General features: G+C 37.9%; 1 protein-coding gene across 6 annotated transcripts; it reads left to right on the top strand.

The window, feature by feature from the left end:
- Nucleotides 1–450: 450 nt before the first annotated feature.
- kif1ab (kinesin family member 1Ab) lies at nt 451–25606 on the top strand. Of its 6 annotated transcripts, XM_044134224.1 has the most exons (49): nt 451–813; nt 1756–1950; nt 4710–4783; nt 4919–5098; nt 5247–5315; nt 5561–5739; nt 5849–5960; nt 6559–6636; nt 6751–6816; nt 6911–6928; nt 7027–7105; nt 7195–7273; nt 7471–7613; nt 7785–7823; nt 9175–9374; nt 9467–9546; nt 10081–10156; nt 10751–10830; nt 10918–11024; nt 11129–11212; nt 11401–11581; nt 11693–11765; nt 11883–11973; nt 12077–12225; nt 12459–12637; nt 12817–12954; nt 13675–13793; nt 13876–13961; nt 14106–14241; nt 14515–14698; nt 14832–14922; nt 15030–15148; nt 15257–15312; nt 15974–16082; nt 16220–16286; nt 16402–16486; nt 16594–16699; nt 16971–16994; nt 17120–17234; nt 17927–18060; nt 18157–18218; nt 18336–18481; nt 18980–19168; nt 19258–19329; nt 20406–20515; nt 20742–20861; nt 21008–21200; nt 21316–21434; nt 22382–25606. In XM_044134224.1, exons 2-49 carry the CDS (start codon nt 1845–1847, stop codon nt 22437–22439), a joined length of 5160 nt encoding a protein of 1719 aa, XP_043990159.1. In that variant the 5' UTR covers nt 451–813; nt 1756–1844; the 3' UTR covers nt 22440–25606. The 6 variants fall into 6 exon arrangements, with proteins under 6 accessions (XP_043990159.1, XP_043990156.1, XP_043990155.1 ...); XM_044134221.1 differs by lacking the exon at nt 7785–7823 and having other exon boundaries at nt 9244–9374; XM_044134220.1 differs by lacking the exon at nt 7785–7823 and having other exon boundaries at nt 19258–19302.
- The last annotated feature ends 923 nt before the right edge of the window (nt 25607–26529 follow it).

The following is a 26529-nucleotide window of genomic DNA, read 5'->3' as shown; positions in this document are numbered from 1 at the left end:
AAAATTATTGATAGCAGCTGATATATTACGGTTTGAACGCACCTTCACTACCTCATAGCGCTATGGATTGGTCTGGATTTGGTCATAATGTTAAAACTGATTTTTTCTTTCTTTTGTATTTAATCAGGCTAAGTTAGTCTGATATTGAAATTTGTTTGATGATCTAAAACATGTAAAAACGTTAAAAAATATATGTTGGAGTGTAAATTGTTTTTCTCAGCACTGTAGTTCCAGTGAATTCTTTTTTTTAACAACAAAAGACAAAACCTCCAAATGTAGAATAAAATTACCTACATAGTGAGATGGAGCAGCTTTGTATGCGAAGGGAATGCAATTTGGGAATGCAATTTGTGGTGGTTCATTTCCCCTCCTCTCTCTTTGCTCGCTGATGATGCTGATGCTGATCTCATCAGCCCCTCCCAGCATCCCTGGCACAGCTGCGCCGCCATTTTCAGCACCATCAGACCAACGGAGTGACGGCGCACTCCATCCTCCTGTTTATGCATTTGGATCCGCTTTTTCCTCCTCCTCCCCATCCTTGTCTCCCACTCCTGTCTCTCTGTCTGACGCACCGCTGTGTTCAGCCTACCCGGCACCGCTACTGCTGCTGAGGCTGAGGCAGACTCCCCTCTCCCCGTTTCCCCGGCGGATTCTCCATGTATGGATGCGCTGAGGGAAGTGATGCTGTAGGTTACCGAAGACTGAGAGAAAACACAGACCACAGACGAAATTCAAGAAAGAGCCACCGGAGGATCCCGACGCCTTTTTGAATGGATTCATCCTGTGTGCTTTTGTCGAGTCGGAGTTGCTGAGGTAAACCACTGTCTTCATTATAGCTTTGTATTTGTTATTAGAGCTCATCGTGATAATATTTTGTTTCCACTTCTGTGTTTTGTGAATGTTGACGATTTCGCGAGCTTTTTAGATACGAGACGCTGCGTCAGGATGGTTGGCCTTTTAAACGATTAACGCCAATATAAATATGACATCAACCCATATTAGATTAACAATAAAAATATATATACATGTAACTCCTCTATAATGATGTGACCTCCTTTCTGACGCAGTGCCGGATGATTTGGTGTCTGAGCTGTGTCCATGTTTACGCGGCCTGTCTCTGAGGTGCGGCAAAGCAAGATGGAGGAGACGATATTTACATGGACAGATTTTCACATTTTTTCTAATAAACAGTGCTCTCAAAATATCAGATATGTCACATTATAGCGTGCTATAGTTTTTTTGGTGATCTTTTTTGTTTTAATTTTTGATCGGCTGACGGTAGCTTAAAACATATTGTTCAACATTTGTTGCAAGGGGGAGGGGAAGAGACCACAAAAATGTGTAAATAATGATAATAGTCAAATATAAGGTTAATAATAAGGATGTATTTTGGGATGTGAAACCGTTTTTAATGGTACATAACAAGGGCCCGAGTCTTGGTGGGGATGTAGCCCGAAGAAGCAGCCATTTTATTGTACTATAGCAGAGATGATGCTGTTGAGCTCTCTGCCAAATAATGACCCAGCCATTTAGACAGAGTGTTTTAGAAGCTGTGCATTTCTGTCCCAGTGGGGATTATCTGGCTGCCTGACAGCGGAGAATCCTGTGTCAGTTAGCAATTTGATCGAACTCAGCTAACAGAGCTTTCTTTTCATTTATACAATTCAATGCCAGCCGTCTGTTAATATTTTTTAACAGCTTGATATTTATATTTTCTAGAAATAACACCATTCCTGTTATTTTGTACCTGTGCAGGTGGCTGGTGTGTGTTTATAGCCAAACAGATCTCCAGCTCTTCCATTGACACACACACACCCACGCACACACGCAAGCCCACCTGAGAGATGGCGGGGGCTTCAGTGAAGGTGGCGGTGAGGGTCCGACCCTTTAACTCCAGGGAGATTGGAAAGGAGAGCAAATGCATCATTCAGATGTCAGGCAACACCACGAGTAAGTGTAACGCCATTTGATATGAAGACTTTTCAATAAAAAGTACATTTCTGTGTGTTTCAGTTTAACTTTTACTGATCTGTATAATTTATTTTAACGTCAATGAAACATGGAGGATAATCATTATTCCCAGTAACATGTATACTTTAATAATTGTTGAACTGAAAAGAAAACCCAGCAACTAAATATAGTTTATTTTGCAAATCTAATGTTTGTTTAAAAATTGACTGAACCTGGATTAATTGATCAAAACAGTTGAGTTAACGGTTTGACTCAGCATGAGATACCTGAGTTAAAGTTGACTGGTTATCAGGTAGCAAACTAAAGTTTTTAAGAGAAATATCCTACTCTGATCTTAGTCCATCTCATTATTTCTTATTTTGTTCCTATGGAAAAGATTAGTGAATTCTGGCTGAATGGCAGCTTGTGAGGAATTATGAAGCTCCTTCTAGTTTTTTCTCTAACCCAACGATCTGGATTGCAATCTTTTACCTGGTCTTTTGTTACCACTTTGTCCATGAAATAAGGATTTTTATCTTAGAAAAATTGGTGTTTATGCAAAAACATCAAGAAATGAGGGATAATTAATTAAATGTACAGTCAGGATAAAAACAATATGCATTCTCCCTTTAAGCTTCTTTAAGCTTGTATGTCAAAAAGACTATTTTAGACATACAAGTTGTACTATTTTCCCAAGATGTTTTGATTTCATATTTAATGGTAATCAAAGATGAAGCCAATTAGTGGATTGTCTGGTGTGTCGGTAATGTAATACTTAAAAATTCTTACAATCTGAAGTTGGTTAAATATTTGTATTTGAACCAACATATACATTATTAATTAAAACACATTTTGATTGAACTCAGTATCATTCAGTCATAAACATACACTTCATCTCCCATTAGTGATATAATGTTAAAATGTCCCAAGGGTTCCAGCTGCAGCTTTATGTTACAGATGTCCATAAATAGATTATGTCAAAGTGTTTTAGTACATATGGCTTGCAGATTAACTATTGAAAAGAGCAGTATTAATGTTTTTTTTTTCTGTTGCTCAATCTGCTAGCCCCACTCCTGGTCATGTCTATATAAAGAAAGTGCTCTGAAAAAAGTGTTGGCCCCCTTAAAGATTTTTTCTGTTTTTGCTTTTCTGTCAAATTTGTCTGATTATGCAACAAATTTTAACATCAGACCAAAATTTAACATAATAGAAAAATGTTAACCAAGGCCTTCTGTCAGAAAGTAACAATCTCCTTTTACCAAATCATTAACTCTAACAAACAAAAGTAAATTTTATTTTCACTAGTCACACCCAAGCCTGATTAATGTCGGATCTGAGAAGTCACCTACAAAGAAAATGTCTGAAAGCATGAAGTAAGCTGAAAAATCTCAAAAATCAACATATCACACTCTGATCTAAATCTTTATTTGATATTTGAATTTGTTGGATGATATAAAGCATTTAATTGTAACCAGAAAGTAAAATCTGAAAAAAATTAAACACCTCTATCTAGTACTGTGAATACTCATGGATTTCATGTTTCAGAAATATAATAATAAGTAAGTCTGATATCACTAATGGCTTCAGTTCACAAAATCCGAGACAATTGGTGATGCTCTCTTCCTGACTTGACGATATTCCTCTGACCTACATTGAGCTCAGTTAAACATTTCATCTCAGCTATTTGTTTTGTAGGCAGCTCCGTGCTACAGCTACATATCACAGGGCAGCGAGGTTGGGATCATCTTGGCAGCTGCAGAAACAAACAAAAGCTTCAGTCAGTCCTGAGGCGCGACACTGTGTGTGTAGGATGCAGTGGCAGCAACATTTCTCTGCTCTCATCATGCATGCTGCCAGGATTGGGGGGAAAAAGGGGCCTTGTTGTTCTGGTCAGGTCAACAATCAACTGATCTAAAATGTGTGTGTGAGAGAAGGAGAGCCTCAGCCTTTTGTGGCTTTTTGGAGGCTTTAATTGGCTTCATTAAAGCCAGAAGATTCTGATGCTCGCTACAGCTAACTCCCAGATTTGCCCTTTTTATAATTCAGGTGCTTACAGCCATGTCCTCCCTAACGTTTATCATCAGCATTGTGCTTCTTTCAGCTGAGTGCACAGTTTTGGGGGGCAGTGTTTGTGCTATATTAAGCTTCCCCACAGAGTGTGTTACAGTGGATTCAGTTCACTGACAAAAGAGCACCTCAGTTCATGATTCACTCTCTCTTCTAACAAAATGAAGTGAACATGCTGTGCCTCCTTGAGATTTTATGCAAAATAAATAGAGAACAAACAACTTATATTCATATTTTAATTACAAGGCAGATAAAACTTATAAATCTTTGCTTTTTGCAGTTTTGTGATAGAAATAGACTTGTTTTTTCTTCTGGTGAACTTTATATTTTTCTTGTATTTATTAACCTCTTACTGGTGGATAAAATAGACCTGGATTAGATATTTGTATTTTTTGGGGCCACATGAGTGATGTAAAGATTATGTGTGATTATTGAAACTCAAAATAATAACAACATGTCATGTGAGCAAGGAATTTTTAGAAAAGTATATTAGAGGTAAGAGCACAACGATTGTGAAAGAGAACTGATTTGTTTTATTAAAAATAGATTCATAATCAGTTTTACTTGAATTCATTTAACTTTTTTATAATACTGCTTATGTAAAGTAAAATGTTTGATAAATTAAAGAAACTTAAACTTATCTGCATGTTTCTTACTAAGTTGCTTTGCTGTTTTCTTTATTGTTTTTTTAGCTATCCTGAACCCAAAACAGCCAAAAGAAAACAAGAGCTTCAACTTTGACTTCTCATACTGGTCACACACTACGGTGAGTTATTTCACTGCTTCCACTGTATAAATCCACCTGCAGCAGTGAAATGAAAACATATCAGTAAAAAAAAAAAATCAACAGCTTTTTGACTTGTCTGCTGCTTGATTTCCTCTGTCTCCATTTTGTCGGCAGCCTGAGGACATCAACTATGCGTCTCAGATGCAGGTGTACAAGGACATCGGAGAGGAGATGCTGCTCCACGCCTTTGAAGGCTACAATGTGTGCATATTTGCATATGGACAGACAGGAGCTGGCAAAAGCTACACCATGATGGGACGACAGGAAAAAGACCAGCAGGGGATTATACCTCTGGTAATTGGGAGTACATTTATAGCTGATTACACAACCCAAGTTCATGGGTGGTAAAGCACAATAATTAGGATTCAGCTCTGTGATTTGATTGGGCCTCAGAAACATATGGGAGCTTTGTATTGACACACTTTGCTTCTCTGTCTTCTAGCTTTGTGAGGACCTTTTCACTAAGATCAATGACAGCAATAATGACAACAGCATGTCTTACTCTGTGGAGGTGAGTGATGCCAAACTCTTAATAAATTATTTTTATTTATTAATTACCACACTTTTTAAACCATTCCCAAACATTCCCAAACATCAAACTATTGCGCCAATGCCCTTATACACAGGGTGTGTCTAAAAGTATTTTCTTTTAGATTCAGTCAAGGGGTGAAAAGTGAAATATATTGCTAAATTACTTGTGTGATTTGTCAAAACAAATAATTGCCTTTCATAGTTTCTCCTTTCTTCTACTCTTAGGTAAGCTACATGGAGATTTACTGTGAGCGTGTGCGCGACCTGCTGAACCCCAAGAACAAAGGAAATCTGCGTGTGCGAGAGCACCCCCTGTTAGGACCGTACGTTGAGGATCTGTCTAAGTTAGCAGTGACTTCGTACAATGACATTCAGGACCTGATGGATTCTGGAAACAAGGCCAGGTAATGACTTGAAGGCTGAGTCATTGCCAGCTGTTACCACTTTTAGTGCTAAACAGCTGATGGATCCATAAAAGTGACAGAAATACCATCAATGATCTTCCTTTTTCAGGACTGTGGCTGCCACCAACATGAATGAGACCAGCAGTCGCTCTCATGCTGTCTTTAACATCATCTTCACACAGAAGAAACATGACATGGAGACAGACAACACTTTAGAAAAGGTTTAGACCCCGAATCTTACCATACTCTGCACTCATCTAAGTATAAATGCATTAATGTCAGCCAGAATCCTCTGCAAAAACAGCAAATCAGTCAACACATGTACACACGTGTGTATTTCATAGTCCTATAGCAGTTCTTGAAACTTTATTTTTTATGCATATTTTATGGTTGTACAATACTTCCAGATTATTTTGCAACAATTGCACCAACAAATATGAATATCAATGAATGGTATCTCTTCAGCTCTAAATTCTTTTTTATTTTGCCTGCGCAACATGATTTCAGTTTGACTTAAAATCGAGGATAGGTCATTTCTTTCCAATCAAGTTTAAATTTTTGTGCATTTCTAAAGTTGTATCCAGTCAATCCATTGAATTCCCCCAAACAAACAACAACAAAAAAGATATTTGTTATTTGCAAATTGTGCAAACTTTAATATGTAATATGTCACATTGCAAACATCATTTTTATATTTAACAAATAACTTTGCATGTAGTACTAACGCCTTGGGGATACCACAAGGATCATCCGTGTATGATGAAGAGTTTTCTTCCAACACTTTTAATTGTCTTTTGATTGTATGTGATTAATTGATAGGTCAGCAAGATAAGTCTGGTAGACTTGGCCGGCAGTGAGAGAGCTGATTCCACTGGAGCTAAAGGGACGCGACTGAAGGTGGGAGAATGTTGTTTTTAGAACAATTTTTTATGCAGGACTTTACTTAGAAGAAACTACAGAAAGTACTTCAAGTGTCTAAAATGCTAATTCCTGCTTTTGTGGTTTTTGTAGGAAGGTGCAAACATAAATAAATCTCTTACCACACTTGGAAAAGTCATTTCTGCTTTAGCTGAACTGGTGAGATTCCTACACGATGCTAACATTTTGTTGCTGGTTTATTGTTTTCTGTTGTTCAAATAAAAATTTCTTATATCTCCTTTTAAATTCATAGGACTCGGCTCCAAATAAGGTTTGTTGTTTCACTAAGTAAATATGTGTTTCATAATAAAGTAAAAAAAAAGTTATCCCTTATAGTAAACCACAACAAACATTTTGTTTTCTAAACAGAACAAGAAAAAGAAGAAAGTGGAGAGTTTTATTCCTTACAGAGATTCAGTTCTGACTTGGCTCCTGAGGGAGAATTTAGGTATGCAAACAAAAATATTCCTTAATTTATTTTTGTCAGAGTACACTCATTTTCTGTGTTAATACACCTTCATAATATTTTTGTTTCAGGAGGAAACTCTCGCACAGCCATGGTGGCAGCTCTCAGTCCTGCTGATATTAATTATGATGAAACTCTAAGTACTCTTCGGTGAGGAAATCATGATACAACCTCATTTTGACTGATAGCAAAGTTGCAACCCAAACCTAAACCTGATTTGCTGAAATTAAAATTCTAGCTTTACTAGAATGTTCAGGACTTTTGCTAACTGTTATTGTATATGAGATCCATAGCTAAGGTCTAAGTTGAACAAAGCTCAGTGGTGTTGATGGCCTCTGTTCTGTCAGGTATGCTGATCGTGCCAAACAGATCCGCTGCAACGCCGTGATCAACGAGGATCCCAACAACCGCCTGGTCCGTGAGCTGAAAGAGGAAGTTGCTCGCCTCAAAGACCTGCTGTATGCACAGGGCCTGGGAGACATCATTGAGAGTGAGTCTCGCACACGGAAACACTAAAATCCGATTATAGAAAATGCAGATACTTTGAGCCGGGCGCCTTTGTGCGGGCCTTTTGTCTCCCTCTATTCACTGAACACCGGGGGATTGAGCTGGAACGTGGCTGTTTTTGACACGCAGTCTCTCTTCTCCTCTGTCCTGTCAGCGTATCGAGGCACCCTTCCTGCCATCACTGGTTTGAAATGTGTGTTTAACTTTAGCAAGCCTGCGCTTTGCATCTAAAAGACTTTTTTTTTTTTAAAGTCTCCTGTTCTACCACTCCAGAGACAAAACTTACAATCCCAAGAAAGTATTTGTGACGTCACACAAGACACCAAACAAATGAAGTTTATTCAGAGCATCTGTAAAATGTACATCTTGTTGTTGTAATATTTGTCCTCAGAAATTTTGCAAAATGGCATCCATTTTTTCCCCCCCATCATTATAGAGATTTTAATTTTTTTCCCCTACAGGAGACGTCATAACATTGAGCAACATGACCAATGACCAGCTATTTATGCATGTCTTTACTAAGGCATGCGATGCTTTGGGACCTCTTGGTTAAACTTGTCTGTTACTTTGAATACAGGCAGAGGAAAGAAAATGCCCTGAAAGCATGACATTGAAGTTTTAATTTTAAGAAATAATTAGACCATTAGCAGGACTGTAAAAAAATCAAATGCTCACTATTCTTTTCTGATATTTAATCAATTATGTTGCACTTCAAACTTATGCACAACTTTGTGTTGGTCTATTTCATAATAATCTCCAATAATACATCACAGTTAATTGTAACTTGAGAAAGTTATGTAGGTAATCAAATCTCTTAGTATGGTCAATCATTTCCGTGGTGCTTTCCTCTGTCAGTCTAAATTCCAACAAAAGCAAATGACAAACTTATTGTACTTTTTTTTATGTTAAATCATTAACATTTGGAGATCAGCCCATCCTCAGATTTTGAGATTTCAGTGTGTCCTGGTATGTGTTCGCAGTAACAGATACTAACCAAGAGTTCTAGAGCTTAAAATGGCCTTCTAAGGCTTTTTCCACCATTTTTCACCGAATGGAAAGATGATGTGTTGGATGACTAGATCTGCATCCTGTGGAGGCTTGCAAATTCAGGAGCCGTGCTTTAGAAAAGCTTCAATGAAAAGCTTAGATGAACAATTTTTGGTTCATATATCATATGCATTTGATCCGTATGCATTGAAAACATATGACTGTATGGTTTTTGTTTATGTTCGTCAGTGCTTGTCAGCTTATTGACTGTGCATATTCAATTTTTTTCACATTCAGTTTCTTTGACATTTTATACTTTTTATTTCTGAGTTGATTTTTTCTCACTGTCTGGAACGGCTTTGATAACAGCTTTGCTTCTTGGGTCAGTTATTTGAGCTCTTCTCTCTCTCTTTTTTGTTCTCCTTCCTATTGGTCCCTTATTTTGTCTCTGCGTGTCCCTCTTATTCGTCAAACATCTCGCACTCGCTCCCACCTTCTGTCCCGTTCTTGTTTGTTTTTCCTCGTGCTCTTCCATGCACTGCCTCTCTCTCTGACAGATCTGTGCGATTACAAGAACTTTGTGAACAATCACCAGGCTGTCAATCAAAGGGGTGATCTCTCCACAGTGACCAACGTCATGACAGGAATGAGTCCCTCCCCCTCGCTCTCTGTCCTGTCCAGCCGGGCCGGTTCCATCAGTAACCTTCACGACCGCATCTTCAGCCCGGCCAGTGAGGAGGCGATCGAAAGGCTCAAGGTATATGGGCTGAAAACAAAACTAAAATAGAGAGTTGGAATTATGTCTGTTAAGACCATTTTCATGATAAATCGTTTTTCTTTTACATTCAGGAAACAGAGAAAATCATTGCAGAGCTTAACGAGACTTGGGAAGAGAAGCTGCGTCGTACTGAGGCGATTCGCATGGAGAGGTTTGTCTGAAATATTAGCTGTAATCTTATCCCCCCCTGGTTCTCAGTCATCCCATAATACTTCTATGAGTTATTTTCATTTCAGAAATATTCTTAGTACTTCTAGATGTTACAAATGTTGATATTACTTTAGGATAGAATACATAAATCATATTGTTAATGTTTAGGTCTGCTCACTCCTTTAGTTTATGATAAGTTACCTGGATAACGACTACTTCCTCTTCTGGAACTGTAATTTTACCATATTTATAATGAGCAGAATAATAGCCGATCATAATGCTGACTTTGTCATTGATCTCAGATTCTTGTAATCATTTAATCATTCATTGGAAAATGATAATATCAAATAAATATTCCTTTGTTTATTGTATTTCTGTACTTGTTACATTTTCAGCTTCATACAGCAGAAGTTGAAAGGTTAATATTTGTAGAATGAAAATATTTTACTCAACATCCAACAAGCCTTTGTAATGGATGTATTGATTACCATTTGAAACTCATTTTAATAGTTTAAAATTTGTTTGCTTGCTGCAGAGAGGCTCTGCTGGCTGAGATGGGTGTTGCTATGAGAGAAGATGGGGGAACTGTTGGTGTCTTTTCTCCCAAGAAGGTAAGATATTTGTCAAAGGTAACTAATAAAATCTCAATGCAGCATATAAATAGTGCCCCTTATACTTACTGGCAACTGTGTAAAACTGTGTTTAAAAGCTTTTAATTTCATTGTGCAGCAGAATAATCTCACACTAAGAAAAATAATTTAATTTCATTGGAGTATGTTTACTTAGCAGGCAAGAAAATTATATTAATTGTATATGTAATTAATATCTTAAATATTTATCTTACGAAAGGAAAACATTAACTGTTAAAGTGGTAAATATCACAGAAATACTTGTATGCTTAAAAATAATGATTTTGATGTAATAGGGTTAGCTTTTTAAATCCTCATCTAAAAATAATTGTCAGAAAATTTTGATTTTTAGAAATTAAAATGTTGATTGGACACTTTAACCAAAACCACAGACATGTCCCATGTATAATTCCGTATTTTGTCATCATGTAATAAACCTCTGAAAGAGATTTTATTTAATTGAAAACTAAGAATAAGCCATTATTGGGTCTTTCTCTGAAGACAGAGAAAGGAGGATTGAAACCATCTTACAAAACGTATCAAATCTGTTGACGCTCAAACGTGGCTCTGTTGCAGACCCCTCATCTGGTGAACCTCAACGAGGATCCGCTAATGTCTGAGTGTCTGCTCTACTACATCAAAGATGGCATCACCAAGTAAAACTTCACGCATACCCATTCTTACATTGAATTAGCTCTGTTTGCAGCAGTTTTCACATTTTTAGTGACTTTACCCTCCTTCAGGGTTGGTCGCGAAAACGCCAAAACTCGACAAGACATCGTTCTTAGCGGCCACTTCATTAAAGATGAACACTGTACCTTCAGCAGCACAACAGGCCCGCAGGGAGAAGGTAAAAACCTAATATCCCTGTACGAAAATGCTTAATCAAAATATATATTTCAGCTGTTTTAGTAAAGTGGTAAAACAGATTATATTAATTGTCTTCTGGACCAGGATGTGTCATCCTTGAGCCATGTGAGGGGTCAGAGACATATGTCAATGGGAAGAGAGTGACCTCGCCCACTGTTTTGCGATCTGGTGAGAATCCATTGTTATTATTGTGAATAAAATAATGACCAAAACAATTAAAAATTACTAGTTATTGAGTCATTTCTGTTACCTTACTTGAAAATTGCTGGTGGGATTAAAAATGTTGAGTGATGAAATCCTATGTTCCTGTGAAGACGGTAATAAATTTCACGCATTAATGTGAATTTCTTTTCAAGGGAACCGCATCATCATGGGTAAAAGCCACGTGTTTCGCTTCAACGACCCGGAGCAGGCCCGCCTGGAGCGGGAGAGAACGCCATGTGCGGAGACACCGGTGGAGCCCGTGGACTGGGCCTTCGCTCAGAGGGAGCTGCTGGAGAAGCAAGGCATAGACATGAAGCAAGAGATGGAGCAGAGGTGAGTTTGAATGATCATCTGTTGCTGCAACACTGTTTGTTTTGTGCAGTGCTTTGTAGCATATTCTTACATTTCATTTCATAAGTCTCTCTCTGGAATTGAATCCTCCAGGCTTCAGGAGCTTGAAGACCAATACCGCAAAGAAAGAGAAGAAGCCAGTAACCTGCTGGAGCAGCAGAGGCTGGTGGGTAAAAACTCTGATCAACAAAAACTTGAACTTCCTCTTGATTCCAGATTCTGCTTTGAGGGTTCAGTATTCTAACAAGGTAAATGATTGAACACATTTCATGATGCCTTCCAGGACTACGAGAGTAAACTGGAGGCCCTTCAGAAACAAGTAAACTCTCGGTACCTGGAGTCACCTGAGGAAGAGGAGGAGCCTGAGGAGGAAGGTGATGATGTTTTCAGATAGAGCTAGCCTCACAACATAGTCACCCCAGTGTCAGGCGGTTTTTGATCAAAGTTGACCCTTGTTTTTTTTGTATTTGTCTTCAGTGCCGTGGACAACGCGTGAAACTGAACTGGCACTCTGGGCTTTCAGAAAGTGGCGGTTCTACCAGTTCACTTCCCTCAGGGATCTGCTCTGGGGAAATGCCATCTTCCTCAAAGAGGCAAATGCTATCAGTGTGGAACTAAAGAAAAAGGTTTGTTATTCATCATTTCGTGTAACTGTGCCATATTTTTTCACACTTCTTAGTGTCTTAAGCAAAATTAGCCTGCACATCATCCATGGCCAGAGTTTGAGTTCAGGGGCTAATTTATCCTAAATTAGCGTGGCCATCGTCAGTGAGAAGGAAAAGGTCAAAGGTTTCCTCAGGGCTTCTGAAACTATTTGACAATACGTGAAGTGTGAGTTCACTTTGTTGTATGTGTACAGGTGCAGTTCCAATTCGTCCTGCTGACAGACACTCTTTACTCTCCGCTCCCACCTGACCTGCTGCCTCCCAGTGTGGCTAAGGAACGAGAGAGGCGACCTTTCCCTCGAACAATAGTAGCCGTTGAAGTGCAGGATCAGAAGAATGGAGCCACGCATTACTGGACTTTGGAAAAGCTCAGGTAGTAAAACATAGTAATTAGAATAGTTTGATAATTGTTTATATGCCGGCAACCTCCCCATTTATTCTTCTTTAACAGTAACAGTAAGCCGTTCTTTTTTTATCTGACAAAAATGTTTGCCAAAAGTGACATCACTGAGCAAAAAGGTGATTTCTTATGATTTATGCTGCCCCCTGCAGGCAGAGGCTGGACCTGATGAGAGAGATGTACGACCGAGCTGCAGAGCTGCCCAGCAGCACTGTGGAGGACTGCGACCACGCCTTGACCGGAGGGGACCCCTTCTACGACCGCTTCCCCTGGTTCCGTCTGGTTGGCAGGTTAGTCATCTTACAAATAATGATTATACTCTATTAGGGCTGAAATTATTAAACCAATCAATCATGATAAATTGATTATTGAAATAATCATCAACTAATTTAGTGATAGATTAAATATTAACTGGAGCATACAGACTCAAAGAAGGCCACTTGGTAAAAGAAAAACACACTCAGAGGAGTAATTAAGCCAAAACTGTACAAACAAATATATATATATTGCATTTAATATAAAACACTCTTCCTTGTCTCTAAATATGTTCTACCACATGCAACATAGTTAGAGCTTCACCTAAATCCAATTTTTTTTATGTGTATAAAACAAAAATCCTCCTATTACGCACTTTTTGCTGTCCTATTGCTAATTAATTAATCAAAACAATTGTCAACAGATTAGATCTACACTGTGCTGATGTTAAGTCAAGCAGAAAGGGCTGCTTGACTTAACAATAATAAAATATTATTGTTAATAATATTTAACAATAAGTATTGTTAAATATTTACAATAGGTAATAAAATATTTAAAAAGGGAATTGAATTATGTGTTATCTGTATCTTTTAATGTATTTCTAATATTATATATTAAAGGTCTAAGTCTTTAAATAAAAACTATGAAGAATTTGCCCATTTTTTTATGCGATGAATCGATTATCAGAGTAACCATTTTTGTTTCTACTTCAAAGACTTGTGAAACCAAAAATCTGTCATCACTCCTCTCTTCAGGGCTTTCGTGTACCTGAGTAATCTGCTGTATCCAGTGCCTCTGGTGCACCGCGTGGCCATCGTCAGTGAGAAGGGAGAGGTCAAAGGTTTCCTCAGGGTGGCTGTCCAGGCCATATCAGGTACACAGAAAATTTGTAGTAAGCAAAATTAGCGACATATTTCTGAACTGATTTTCAACTTGTCGTGCTTTTGGTCTTGAAGCTGATGAGGAGGCCCCTGATTATGGATCTGGAGTGAGGCAGTCAGGCACGGCCAAGATCTCCTTTGAAGACAACCAATTTGAGAAGGTATTTGTGATGATTTCCCATCCTGTCCTTCTCAAGAGACCATTACTCGACGTGAAAATCTGATAACTGAAGCTGCACGCTTTTGACCGTGAGTGTTCAAAATATAAAAAAGGGAAAACCTACATCAGTTTTACCTTGCTTTAGTTTCAGAGTGAGTCGTGTCCTGGAGGTTTGTCACACTCCAACACCTCCCAAGAGGAGCTCAGAATTGTGGAGGGAGAAGGACAAAACGTTGAGATAGGAATCTCAGCGGACGAGGTTAACAACAACACCTGTGCAGGTGAGCTGTCCGCAGATTTCGTCTGTCCAAAATCCTTTCACTGTCAGCAGATTAGCAATACATTTTCGCATATCCTTTCTTAAACTTTGTTCAAATGTTAACATTTTTACCAGACTCCCAATGTGACAAAGTCAGATATTAACGGTATTTTTTTAAAGGGTAACGATAAAATAACTAATACCGTGAAAGCATTTTGGTGTTTCTACCTTTGTTAGACTCAAACTCAAGATTGGCCTGGTGAACTTTAATTACATGCATCTGTGCACCACGCAGCCTCTCAGGAGCCTCCTTGCAGCCCTGTGAAGAGTTCAGGTCTGGGTCTGGACCTTCCACTGGAGCTGTCTCCAGAAAAAGCTCTGTCACACCTGAAGATCGGCAGCACCTTCACCTTCAGAGTCACCGTCCTTCAGGCCTCCAGCATCTCAGCAGAATACGCCGACATTTTCTGCCAGTTTAAGTGAGTTTAATGTTGACTTCAATGGATGTTTTCCTAAAACAACTATGAATTCCTGTTTTTAATGACGGATAATACATATAACTGTGTGGATTTGATAAAAAAAAAAAAAATATGTGTGATTTCACTTCTTCAGCTTCATCCATCGTCACGATGAAGCTTTTTCCACTGAGCCACTGAAAAACACTGGCAGAGGGCCTCCACTCGGATTCTATCATGTACAAAATGTAAGCAGCCAACAATGGTGGGACCTATAAACTAAACCGATTAGTGCTTCTGAAAATGAGCCACTGTTTGGCGAGTCTACTTAAATTTTTCTTCCTCTCTTTGTTAGATCAAGGTGGAAGTGACCAAGTCATTCTTGGAGTACATTAAGACTCAGCCCATCGTCTTTGAGGTGTTTGGACACTATCAGAAACAGCCTTTCCCTCCATTATGCAAAGATTTGATCAGGTCTGGAGAGAATTTGATGTCTACGTCTACCGTTACAAATCATGATGTGATATCGCTGCAAGAACACAGTTTATTTGATAGATTGCTTCCTCTTTTTGTTACTTTCAGTCCTCTGAGACCCCCCAGGAGGCAGTTTCCACGGGTGATGCCATTATCCAAACCAGGTCAGTAGAAATTATCTTTAGAAAATATAATGTAACATTAATTGGTCTGGAGTAACATATTTTTAAATTATGAGCTATTTTACACACAGCATAAAATCTCTTGGAGTCTCAGATCTTGTACAACTTGAGCAAAAATATCAAACACCTATTTTTTAGTCCTGGGATTATGAGTTGACATCCAACACCAGTTTAAACACACTAAAAAGCTAATATTGAATTGTATCAAGTAACAGAATGTATGACCCAATTTACTTCCTGTCTTTTTAAAGATCTTTTTCTTGGTATTGATGGAGACAAGTTTTACTTTTCTGTATAATTTGATGAGATTTTAGTGAATTCATTTAGGTAAAAATTCAGTTGTTTTACAATATACACTTTCATATTTTTTTTATGTTTAAAAAAAATACAATTGGTCATCTGTCAACAAAAGAATAATGCAATTAAGGCATCCCCCATTCATGTTAAAAGTAAGTGAATTACTCAAGATAACTGTAGTAACAGTGTAGTAACATTGTAGTAACTGCAAGTTATAAATGATTGGGTATTGGTTTACAACTTTGCCCATTCATGCCCTGTTGGTTTTGTTGCAGTCTGCCATTGGATTCAAACCAGCTGTTAGTTCATTTGTATCAACAAGAGGTTGCTTTTTTTTCTCTCTTAGTGCCAGCCACAAAGCTCAGCACGCTGACTCGCTCCACTGCTGGACCTTGTCATGCCAAATATGACCTCATGGTCTTCTTTGAGATCTGTGAGCTGGAGGCTAATGGAGAGTGAGTCCTGCTTATTTATCCTGCCTCTTGAACACTGAAATTTAAGTCAAACAAAGAATTAGCTAGAAAATGCATCGTTCACTGGTAAATGCAACTGCTCAGATGTATTTTGTTGATTTTGTTCTATCTGTTTCCAGCTACATCCCAGCTGTTGTTGACCACAGAGGCGGCATGCCATGCCATGGCACTTTCCTTTTACATCAGGTTTGATCAATTTCTATATATTTCTTCATATTTTTGCCTTCAAAAACACATGTTTTGTAGTTACAAGTTGACTTTCATAACAGAGACAACCATCTATCTTGCTTTGACTCCACAGGGCATACAGAGAAGGATCAGAGTTACCATTGCTCATGAAACAGGAAATGATATCGAGTGGAAGGAGGTGAAGGAGCTTGTTATCGGTGAGTAGAGTCTCTGCTCAGATTAGTTTATTTAAAAAAGCGTCAGTAAACAAATCAGGAAAAAGAAGTTTAAAAGCAAAGAGTCTCATCTTGATTCATCATTACAGGTCGCATTCGAAACACACCAGAGGCTGATGAGACCATCATTGACCCCAACATCCTTTCCCTCAACATTCTCTCCTCTGGATACTTCTGGCCAAAACATGACGACAAGTATGACTTTCAGATTTTTTTCTCCCCTCATAACAATTGCTTTTTTTTTTTTTTTTTATTCATCTTTGGTATTCTAATATTCATCAACACATTTCTTCAACACAGATGGGCTGCTTTTTATTCTTTTCATTGACAACATAACACTGTGCATTGTTATAAACATGTGGCTTTTGCTGATTTGCCAAATTTGCTGAGTTTTATCTCTTAACAGCTGCAACTAAACAGTTTTAAATTTATACCCTATTTTCTCTTTTTTTTTCTTTAACGGCAGCGTTTCATTGGGCGTTGATCATAGGTATAATTAAATATTTTTTAAGTTTTTTAGAAATATTCATTTTGATAACACAATATGCTGACAATAGTTTGCATTGTTGTTTAAAGTAGCATTAAGTTACATGATGAATTTTTTTCTTACTGCAGGACCTTCTATCGATTCGAGGCGGCATGGGACAGCTCCATGCACAACTCTCTGCTTCTGAACAGAGTCACTCCATACGGAGAGAAGATCTACATCACTCTCTCAGCTTATCTGGAGGTACAAATATAGAATCAACTCCCACAAAGTTTGGTAGTAGTTGGTGATAAGCATCAATTTCTGGGCAAAATATTAATTATACATTTTTGAACGTACTGCTCTTCATAAAGGACACAAAATGTAGCGTATGCCTGACTAACTTTTACAAGGATGTCCTAATTTTTTTCAAAAAGCATTATGATATAGCATTGTTTGTCTTACTACCGCTATTGGAGCTATCACTAATAACTTCACAAAAACTCCCTTCAAATAATCTGAACTAGCCCTTTAATAAGTAGGATGGCTTGGGCTCCATTACTTGCTGCACAATGAATGCACACATTTCTGTGACTTTAAAACATTTAAAGTCGCCTTGGCTAGCTAGAGCAAGAGGTTGTTGTAGCCTTCTTTTAGCCAGCTGTCCAGCAATGTGCAGTAAAAGCAGGGGATATAGGTTGTGTTGTGTTGTGTTATTCTTAGCATGACTCTGTATCAGTTTTTAAAGTGTCTGTTTTTAAAATCGGGGCATATTTTCCATGCCTACTTGTTACAAGATATGTCGAGCTGTCAGTAAATTCTTTTGTCACATATTCATGGCAATTTATTTTAAAGTGAAAGCAGGTTTTGGTTTTCTAGGCTAGCAGCATTTGTTTATTAGTAGTTACTTTTTTGTTCCCATTTGTTTCTTTTTGTCAATTATCCTACTCCTCCAGATGGAGAACTGCACTCAGCCGACAGTTATCACCAAAGATTTCTGCGTGGTGTTTTATTCCCGTGACACAAAGCTTCCAGCCTCCCGATCCATCAGGAACTTCTTCAGCACCGGCTGCCTCAGGCCGTCAGAGAGGTACATATTCACAGATAAACAGTCCCGGTGACCCGATGGCCTCAGAAACATGCATCTGGGAATCACGTCTTAAATGCTGACTTTTTTCCTTCTCAGTAATCGCGTCACCGGAGTTTATGAGGTCACTCTCTGCCACGTTGCAGACAATGGAAGTCCAGGTGATGAAGGATTAAATTTAGAAAGTTATCCATACAAAAAAATATATATAAACATATTTTTCACATGTTTTTTTTTTTAGTACTAAAATTCTCTTCCTTATCAATTCCCTTTGTTAGGAATGCAGCGTCGTCGCAGGCGTGTTCTTGACACATCTGTGGCATACGTGCGAGGAGAGGAGAACCTGGCGGGTTGGAGACCCCGCAGCGACAGCCTCATCCTTGACCACCAGTGGGAGCTGGAGAAGCTGAGCTTACTGCAAGAGGTCCGTTATTACACACAATAAGAAAATTTAAAAAAGCAAAATGGGAAATTTCAAACATTTCTTTAATCTTTTTACATTTAGTACCTTCTACTGAAAAGCTTAATTAGAAGTAGAAAATTATACAAATTGAGCACATTTTATTTTAAGAGGGAGTATTTTGCTACATATACAAATTTAATAAATAATATTTTTGGTGGCAATACCCTCTGTAGAACATCCCACTCATCTTATTATATTTTGTAGATTTTAACATGATTATAACATTTCATTAACTGCACCCTTTCCTTGTTTATCTTTCTTAATATATTGTGCAACTAAATATATTTATGAAGAACCAGTTCAAAAAAACAAAACACAAACTGAACATGCTAATTCAGCAACTAGGTTTAAATATTGAAAGAATGCTTCTTTATATGTTAATAACAGTTGATTACAAGTCAACTTTTTAAATACTGTTTAAATTCACCTGCAATTAGCTTTTTTTGGTTTTGATTGTAGGTGGAGAAAACCAGGCATTACCTCCTGCTGAGGGAAAAGCTCGAGGCAACTCTCCAGGCAGGGCAGGACGCACTTTACAAGAGCAGCGACATTTGTGACTTTGCAAAGAGCCCCATCCTCAGCAGCAGTCCGAGCAGCAGCCCCGCTCCTGACAGCCCCAACCAGAGGCAGAGGGAGCTAGCTGCTAAGGTGACTGCTAAAGCTTATGTTTGCCCCCCTGTTTGGTCTTTATGCATCCTGTTACTTAACAAATGGTGTGTCTACTGTCTTTTACCCAGTGTCTGCGGCTGCTGATGCACACATTCAACAGAGAGTACAGCCAGGTGAGCAGCAGTGCCAGTGAAAGCAAGGTGAGCCCCAGCCTAGGCCCTCTAACCTGACCCGTTAGAGTTTCATCTTTACTAAATATTTAAGCTTTAAAACTGTCAGTGTCCAATCACTATCAGCTAATGCATTTGCATCCATCAATCACGCTTGCCTTTATAGCGATATTTAGCTACTCTTTATTTTAACACTTGACTTAGCTACAGTTAATATACTTACCTCTCCTAAAGGAACATTTTATAATGCGAAGTAGAACAACATGGAGTACATTTTGAATCTAGTGGGGATAGGAGCCAGACTGAGTATAGTAACTCATGTTCTACAACACAAATCATAATGTGAGACGTCACCGTTAAATTACTGGACTTCTGCTGTGACCACATTTTATCAAGTCAATATAGTTTGTTTAATAGTGAATTTATTTTTGGTCAGGGTTCTTACCACACCCATGTGCTTTGCGCTCAACACCATCAGGAAACAAAAATAAGGCAACCCATTCCCAGCAGAGGTTCAAGCAAAAGTTTTATCATAAACTTTTACACCATGGCGCTTTGCATGTGGTTGTGATTAACTTTGTCATTAGCCAAACCACATCCGTGGGTCACCCGAATAAACAAAGCAGTCAACTGGAACAGTGTCATTATTGTCTTGGGATGTTAAAGATGCTTGACTGTGCAGATCAGAAATCTCCTTACAGGAGATGAGTCAGATTTGAAGACTAAATCTGGTTTCATAAAACCATGTCTTCATGACTTTTTCCTAATTCATCCCCATGTCTGTTCTAACTTCATCCATAAATAACTTTCCTCAGAGGTCTCCACTAACATACTAATGACAAAGCTGCATACTTAAAAGTTGGGGCTCTTAGATATACAGATTCACATTCCAGTGGTGGTTCTTATGCACATTTTGAAAAGCGACAAAAAACCCCCAAAAGAAACAACTGATCTAGATGTTCTCTGAATGCATGTCTCTGTTGTCCTTGTTTAAATGTTTGCTGATATGTTTTGTCTCTATCTGTATTCTTCCCTTCTTTGTTGCGATTCCTTGTTTTCCCTCGTGTGTGTGTGTCTGCGTGTGTGTGTGGGTGGGCGATTTCTAGCTTTCAGAAATGTCTGCGTCACTCATGAGGGACTCATCCTCCTCTGGCCTGAGCACACTTACTCCCTCCTCTACTTGCCCCTCATTGGTCGACGCCCATTTTGACATCCGGTAAGTAAAATCCATCGTGATCGTCTTTTTCAACAATTTGGAAAGCAACAGTTTTGCTTCAGTGTTGATTTATTTAATAAAATGATCTATTTTTGTAAACGTGATTTTTCATATGATTTATTTTGGATGTTTGAAAGAACTCAATTATTCTAGACTAAAATATGCTACGACAGATTTAAACAATCTAGAAGTGGTAGGCTAGGTTTTCATTCTGCTGTTCATGTAGGCTCACTGAACCGAGCTCAGGAGCATCAACACCGGACCTGGATCCGTTCAGCCCAGTGGACAGAAAGAAAGCTCTGAGAGGATACACCTTTGTTCCCGACATACAAGAGATTCGCGTCAGGTGGGCAAACAAGCAGGCTTCGATTCTGTGTCACTGGGAAAAATATTCAAATTGTGTTTATTAAAGCAATAAGCGTATTTAGTTGCTATTTTGAGTCATGATAATCCTAAATAGCCACATATTTATTTTCTTCTTTGTACATTCAGCCCCATCGTGTCAAAGAAGGGCTACCTGCATTTCTTGGAGCCCCACAGCAGTGGCTGGGTGAGGCGTTATGTGGTCGTGCGCAGGCCCTACGTCTACCTGTACCGCAGCGAGAGGGACAATGTGGAGAGGGCTGTCATCAACCTGTCCTCAGCTAAAGTGGAATACAGTGAAGATAAACAGACGTTACTGCGGGTAGGTGTCAACGTTTGTCCAAGTATGAAATAAACATACTTACTTCTGCAACAGAGTTTAGCTGTTACAGAAAATTATCTTAAGTAACCATTGACAACATATGTTACATCTGCAGACGCCTAACACATTTGCGGTGTGCACTGAGCATCGTGGGATACTGCTGCAGGCCGCCAACGATAAAGAGATGCATGACTGGCTGTACGCCTTTAACCCTCTGTTAGCTGGTACCATCAGGTAGGTGGTGGTGCTACGGCAAAGTTACCATCTAAAGCATCTGGCAAGTTTTACCAATTTCTTTGAAAGGATTCCTGTATATCACTCTAAAAACAGTTAATTCTAGAAATGCACCAATAAGATCTTTTTAGTTTGGTTTGACCTGATTATACTTATTTAAAAAAAAACTATTTCCAAGACCTAGAACATATTTACAACATGGGAAATAGTCTCTTCAAGCCTCCTTAAGCTTGATTGGTGATTATTATTTAATTATTTAATTACTGTACAACAGACTTGTACTATTATATTAAAATTAGGACAAATGTATAAGTAAATTGCCATGTTAAGCTAACTTTTAGCATCTTATAGTGGTGATTAGTGAGCTAAGTACAGTTAAAATAGCTAGCATTTTAAAAACAGAAATTTATGTTTGCATATTCTTGAAAGAATGTAGATCCTTACATTAATCTTAACCTGAGATTTCTAAATGGCTACCAGCATTTTCAAAACCAGCATAGTTTTGAGAATGACGATGCAATTGGAGTAACTTTGTTGTACTCTGACTAACACTCTTGTTATCTGCGGCAAGTCTAGCTCTTTCTCACTTTTTCACAGCCTGGCATACAATTTCCTTTTAAATAACTTTCTACGTATCTTTGCTTCTTCCAAATTTATTTTAAGCAACAGATTGACGCCATAAATTAGGGAAATGAGTAGCTTTCTGCTTCTGGAACAACATCCACCATATGGTGCTGATGTTAGTGCAACTTGAATGTACTAGGAAAAAAAAAAAAAAAAGTTACCGTAAGTCCATTTTAGTCAGCTCTAAATTTTTTTGCAATTTTTATTAAAACATATAAAATTCTTTTTGAACTCATTGGATGTTAACCATTAGAAATATTCCTTAATATAATTTGCCAACGTGATACACATAATATACCACTCTACTTTCTCTCTTCCTTTAGGTCCAAGCTCTCCAGGAGAAAGTCAGTCCAGTCGCTCCCGGCTGCTCAGCGGATCTAGCAGGTGAACCAGCCTTGAGGAACAACAGCAAAAGAACAAACAATCTCAAAAGCTCGTGTCAGCATCCTCCTCTAATAAACACAAACCTTATAGCAAATGTTTCCATAGATACCATATGGTGACCAGCCCTGTCTCAAGAATAACTCGATTACTCTGTTGAGAACCCAACCTTGGTCTGTTTTTGCAGTCGCCTCCTCCAACCTTGCATGATTTGCTCCCTTTTGACCTTTAGAAGAGTTTACAAGGAAAACTAACAACGCAAACCTGATTATTAACTTTTTTCTGATGGACGTTTGGGGCTTGTTCTGAGTAGTTTTAATGTACTTGTAGGAATAGGTTATCCGTAAGACTACCCGTTTCCTGTAAAAAGATATGTGGCCAGTTCCTCTTTTATCATTACTAAAAATAGGTCCTTGTAGTAAACCAGACATTTACCACTTACTGCATCAGAAAGGCAAAAGGAAAGCTTCAGCCTGAATTATTCTCCATGTAGACCTGTGTACAGTGTGGGGATGATAGCTTCATATACGTGATACATCTACTGTAAAATACCTCAGTTTGGATCTGCTTGATGCAGCATGAAATTCTTCACTGCAAAATCATCAGATGACAAAGAGGAAAACTACTGTTCCTCATTATGTTAGCTCAAAAGTAGCATGAGAAGGTATCTGAAAGGACGAGGGGATGTTCTTCCTGTGTGGTCTCATTAAATAATTTTGTGAAAACTGGATTCATTGGCTCAACTAAGGCAAATATAATTCACTATAAGGAGAGATAACTTTTGTCCTTGCCTGGCATTTTGGTATGTCTTTGTTTATTTCAAGCTATTGTATATTTTCTGCACTGTTATTTATTTGTGACAAGACCACTGTTTTGTAGCATGGCACTTTATAGTCTTTATTGAACTAATGCATTTTTTGCTGTTTCATTTTAACCAAAGCACCGTTCTGTGTCATATTCTATTGCTCGTATGCGTCTGCCGGTATATTACTTCACAATGCACTTTCTTCGTTGAAAATTTCACTTTTATTTACTAATGCAAAGAAAATTGATCAAAAGATAAATATCACCCTGAGGCTTACAAAGAAAATAATAAACCAAATCAGGAATGTCATTTCCTTGAACAAAGATTATCACAGTCTAAACTTCATAAAATGTGGTTTTGGCACCTCTGAAGACGAGTAAGCAACAAAGATTTTCTTATGTTTTAAGTTTTTTAAATTTATTTCCAAGCTCATTATATCTTTATTAAAGCTTCATATTTAATAAGAGAAAAAAATAACTCAGTTTGCCCTTTTACTTGGATAAGTTCACATGCTGATGCTCACAGAGGTTCCCTCTTTAGGGAACTCTGACCTCATGATTTCCAGTTTCTATTTTACTTACAAATAAGTATCCATAAATAAAAGCAGAGTAAAGCACTTATTTTCTCAATTAGAGCTGCAACACAGACTAAAATGACATACTTTGGTGTAAAAACTTGGACCTTTGATTGGTTTTGAGTGCGTTGCACCGTGTAGTGCCTCCTTTTCTTCACCCCATTCTCTCTTCTTCTTCCCTCTCAACTTTAAATAGTGATGCTGAAGTTAATTACAAGTGATTAAAAAAAATAATCTTCCTTTTTTCATGATTTATGTCAATGTTTTTGGGGGTAAATATTATCAAAGAATCCCTAAGCACTATAAAAGTTTTGCCTTTATAAGTAGACTTGTTAGCTTTTGAACAACATTATAGATTACATACTTTTAATCTATTGTAGATGGAGACTTGTGGCAGAATGTGGGGCAGTATGATCAGCTGTCTGTAGCTATAAACTTCAGGTCCAGTGATTCTTTACTGCTGATGATACCTTCCTGTATTTTACCAAGATGGCCCAAAATATTACTTTGAATGTGTCAGTGAAGGACAGATTTATATGTAAGAGAAAGCATAATAAAGCATCTTTCTGAATAAAGCTCTGGTCAGCCAGCCAGTCATCCATTTCATTGTAGTTCTTGCTTTCCTTTTGTCCTGCCAGGACCAGATTGTGTGTAAACTTGACTTATAGTCAGCAAACAAGTGAGTCTGTGTGCCACAGGTCAACCAACCTGTTGAGCAATGCAGCCTAACACTGTGAATGCTGTCTGCCTGTTTTATAATATCACATGGTTGCACTGGACAAACATGCTGTGTGGCATTTAATATTTGGGACATCTTGGTATAATCATTCTGTATGTTTTTCTACATGTTATCTGGTGATAGATGGAACTGATGCGAAGTTTTATTTAATAAAATTGTATGAACAGAATGTTTGTTAGACCTGTTTTGCACTTGTGCACAATGCATCTTTATTAATTTTATTGTTATTAATCTATTATTTAATTGAAAACCATGATTTGTTTTCAATTCTGTTGTGGTCATAATATAAAAAAAAAATGATTAAAACTCTTTTTGCTTCCACAGACAAAGCACCGCCACAGTTCAAACAACCATTTATTTTTCAACCAGGCAGTTTGCATTGCTTCAAGTTCAAAAAGTGCAAGACTTTCATGTAAAAAGTTCTGAGATTGAAGCAGTAATTATTTAAATGACATATGAGTTGATTGTTTATTATCTGGCTTGCTTTATCTGTCATAGTTGAGGATCAAAGCATGCTGGTCCGCTTTTCTTCATTAGATCTAGTCTTTCTCTCCTGCCTTACAGCTTGCTAATGACAACAGCTTTCCATTCCTGAAGTGCTGCTTGTAAAGTATTGTCATTCATGATCCCTGCAACAATTAACTGGAACCCTTCCTCTTGGCTCTGTCTTGTATATAAATTGAGATTTCCGTGTTGGGTCTTATCACACAGATGGTATTAACTCCTTTTTTTCCTCTGTGTCTCATCAAATTGTCTCCTGCTTTGTCAAGTGTCCTGGCAGAGTGAGGAAGAGTGATGAGGGGTTTGTTTTGTACCTGTTTGCTCAGTGCGGATGAGGTCTTCATGTTAAAAGTGGGGGATGGTTCAGGATTTTCACTCTTGCTCGGAGTCACTTGACAGAAGCAGGTCGCAGCCTAAACACAGTGCTCTCGTTTATCTTTTGAGTGTTCTGGAGTTCTTTCTCATGTCTGTGAACACATAATGGCAATTGTCAAAGAAATAAAATAAGGCAAACAAATAAATAAATGAGTGTTGAAACTTACGCACAATTTGCGCGTCGTGTGTTCATCATTTTTGTGAGTTTGTATTGCTTAAGCTTATTGAAGGTACAGAATCAGGAAACTGTCAAATATTTCATCTTTATAGTTGCTCACAGATTAGGATTAAGTCGCTTTTGCTTAAAGTTGATTCTCCAATAAAAAGAATACTGAAAGATTATTAAAATAACAAAAAAATATATTTAGATGTCATTTATGTGTCCCCAGTCAAAAAAATGGCTTGTATTTTTATTATCTAAATTTCCCTGATTTGTATTAAAACTGCTGAAATTCTTTTTAGTAGATTATGTTTCACCAAGCTCATTGGTCTGGTGTAATATTTTTAATATGACTGTGTTTTTATTAGAAAATCATTATAATTAACAGCACTAAAGTCTTGAATAGATTAGTCCGATTGTAATTAATCAATATAATGTATTTCACTTAGTCCCAAACAAATTTACTTTTCTATAATACAAACATATAAAATTTTCTTTGTTTTCAGGCTGTCAAACAAAATGTCTTAAACATTGGACGTCTCTAAATGATTGTGTTTGGGTGGACAGATCAACCCTGTTGATGGATAATGGCTATCAGTTTGTGCTGTTCTTCCAGGTGGAAGCTAAGCCTTTGTGAGGCTTTCACTGTGCAGGACTTCTATTATTGATTACATTATCACCATGTTCTCTGCTGCAACACAGTAACACTAAAGTCCCATTAACAGAGGTAAGAAAACCGGGCTTGATACAAAGAGGCCCCAGACAGAGGCAGGGGCCGTTGCCTCTCATATTTCTCTTCCTGTATTTGACTCTACAGCCTATGTACACACTGTGCTGTTTTACAGTGACAGCACTTATTTGGATCAGTTTAATTATAGCCGCTGGTGAATTGGATCTATTAAAAGAAAAAAAGTTTAAAGTGATGGAAAAAAATAA

This window comes from Gambusia affinis, linkage group LG12 (assembly GCF_019740435.1).
Source record: "Gambusia affinis linkage group LG12, SWU_Gaff_1.0, whole genome shotgun sequence".
Taxonomy (NCBI): Eukaryota; Metazoa; Chordata; class Actinopteri; order Cyprinodontiformes; family Poeciliidae; genus Gambusia; species Gambusia affinis.
This window is presented reverse-complemented; position numbering and strand designations above follow the sequence as displayed.

Excerpts from the sequence above, each read along its gene's own strand:
- kif1ab (XM_044134224.1), top strand. The coding sequence starts at position 1,845 with ATGGCGGGGGCTTCAGTGAAGGTGGCGGTGAGGGTCCGACCCTTTAAC. Across the intron at positions 16,700-16,970 it reads TGGCCAAAACATGACGACAA|CGTTTCATTGGGCGTTGATC; the intron begins GTATGACTTTCA and ends CTTTAACGGCAG. Across the intron at positions 17,235-17,926 it reads CTCTCTCAGCTTATCTGGAG|ATGGAGAACTGCACTCAGCC; the intron begins GTACAAATATAG and ends CTACTCCTCCAG.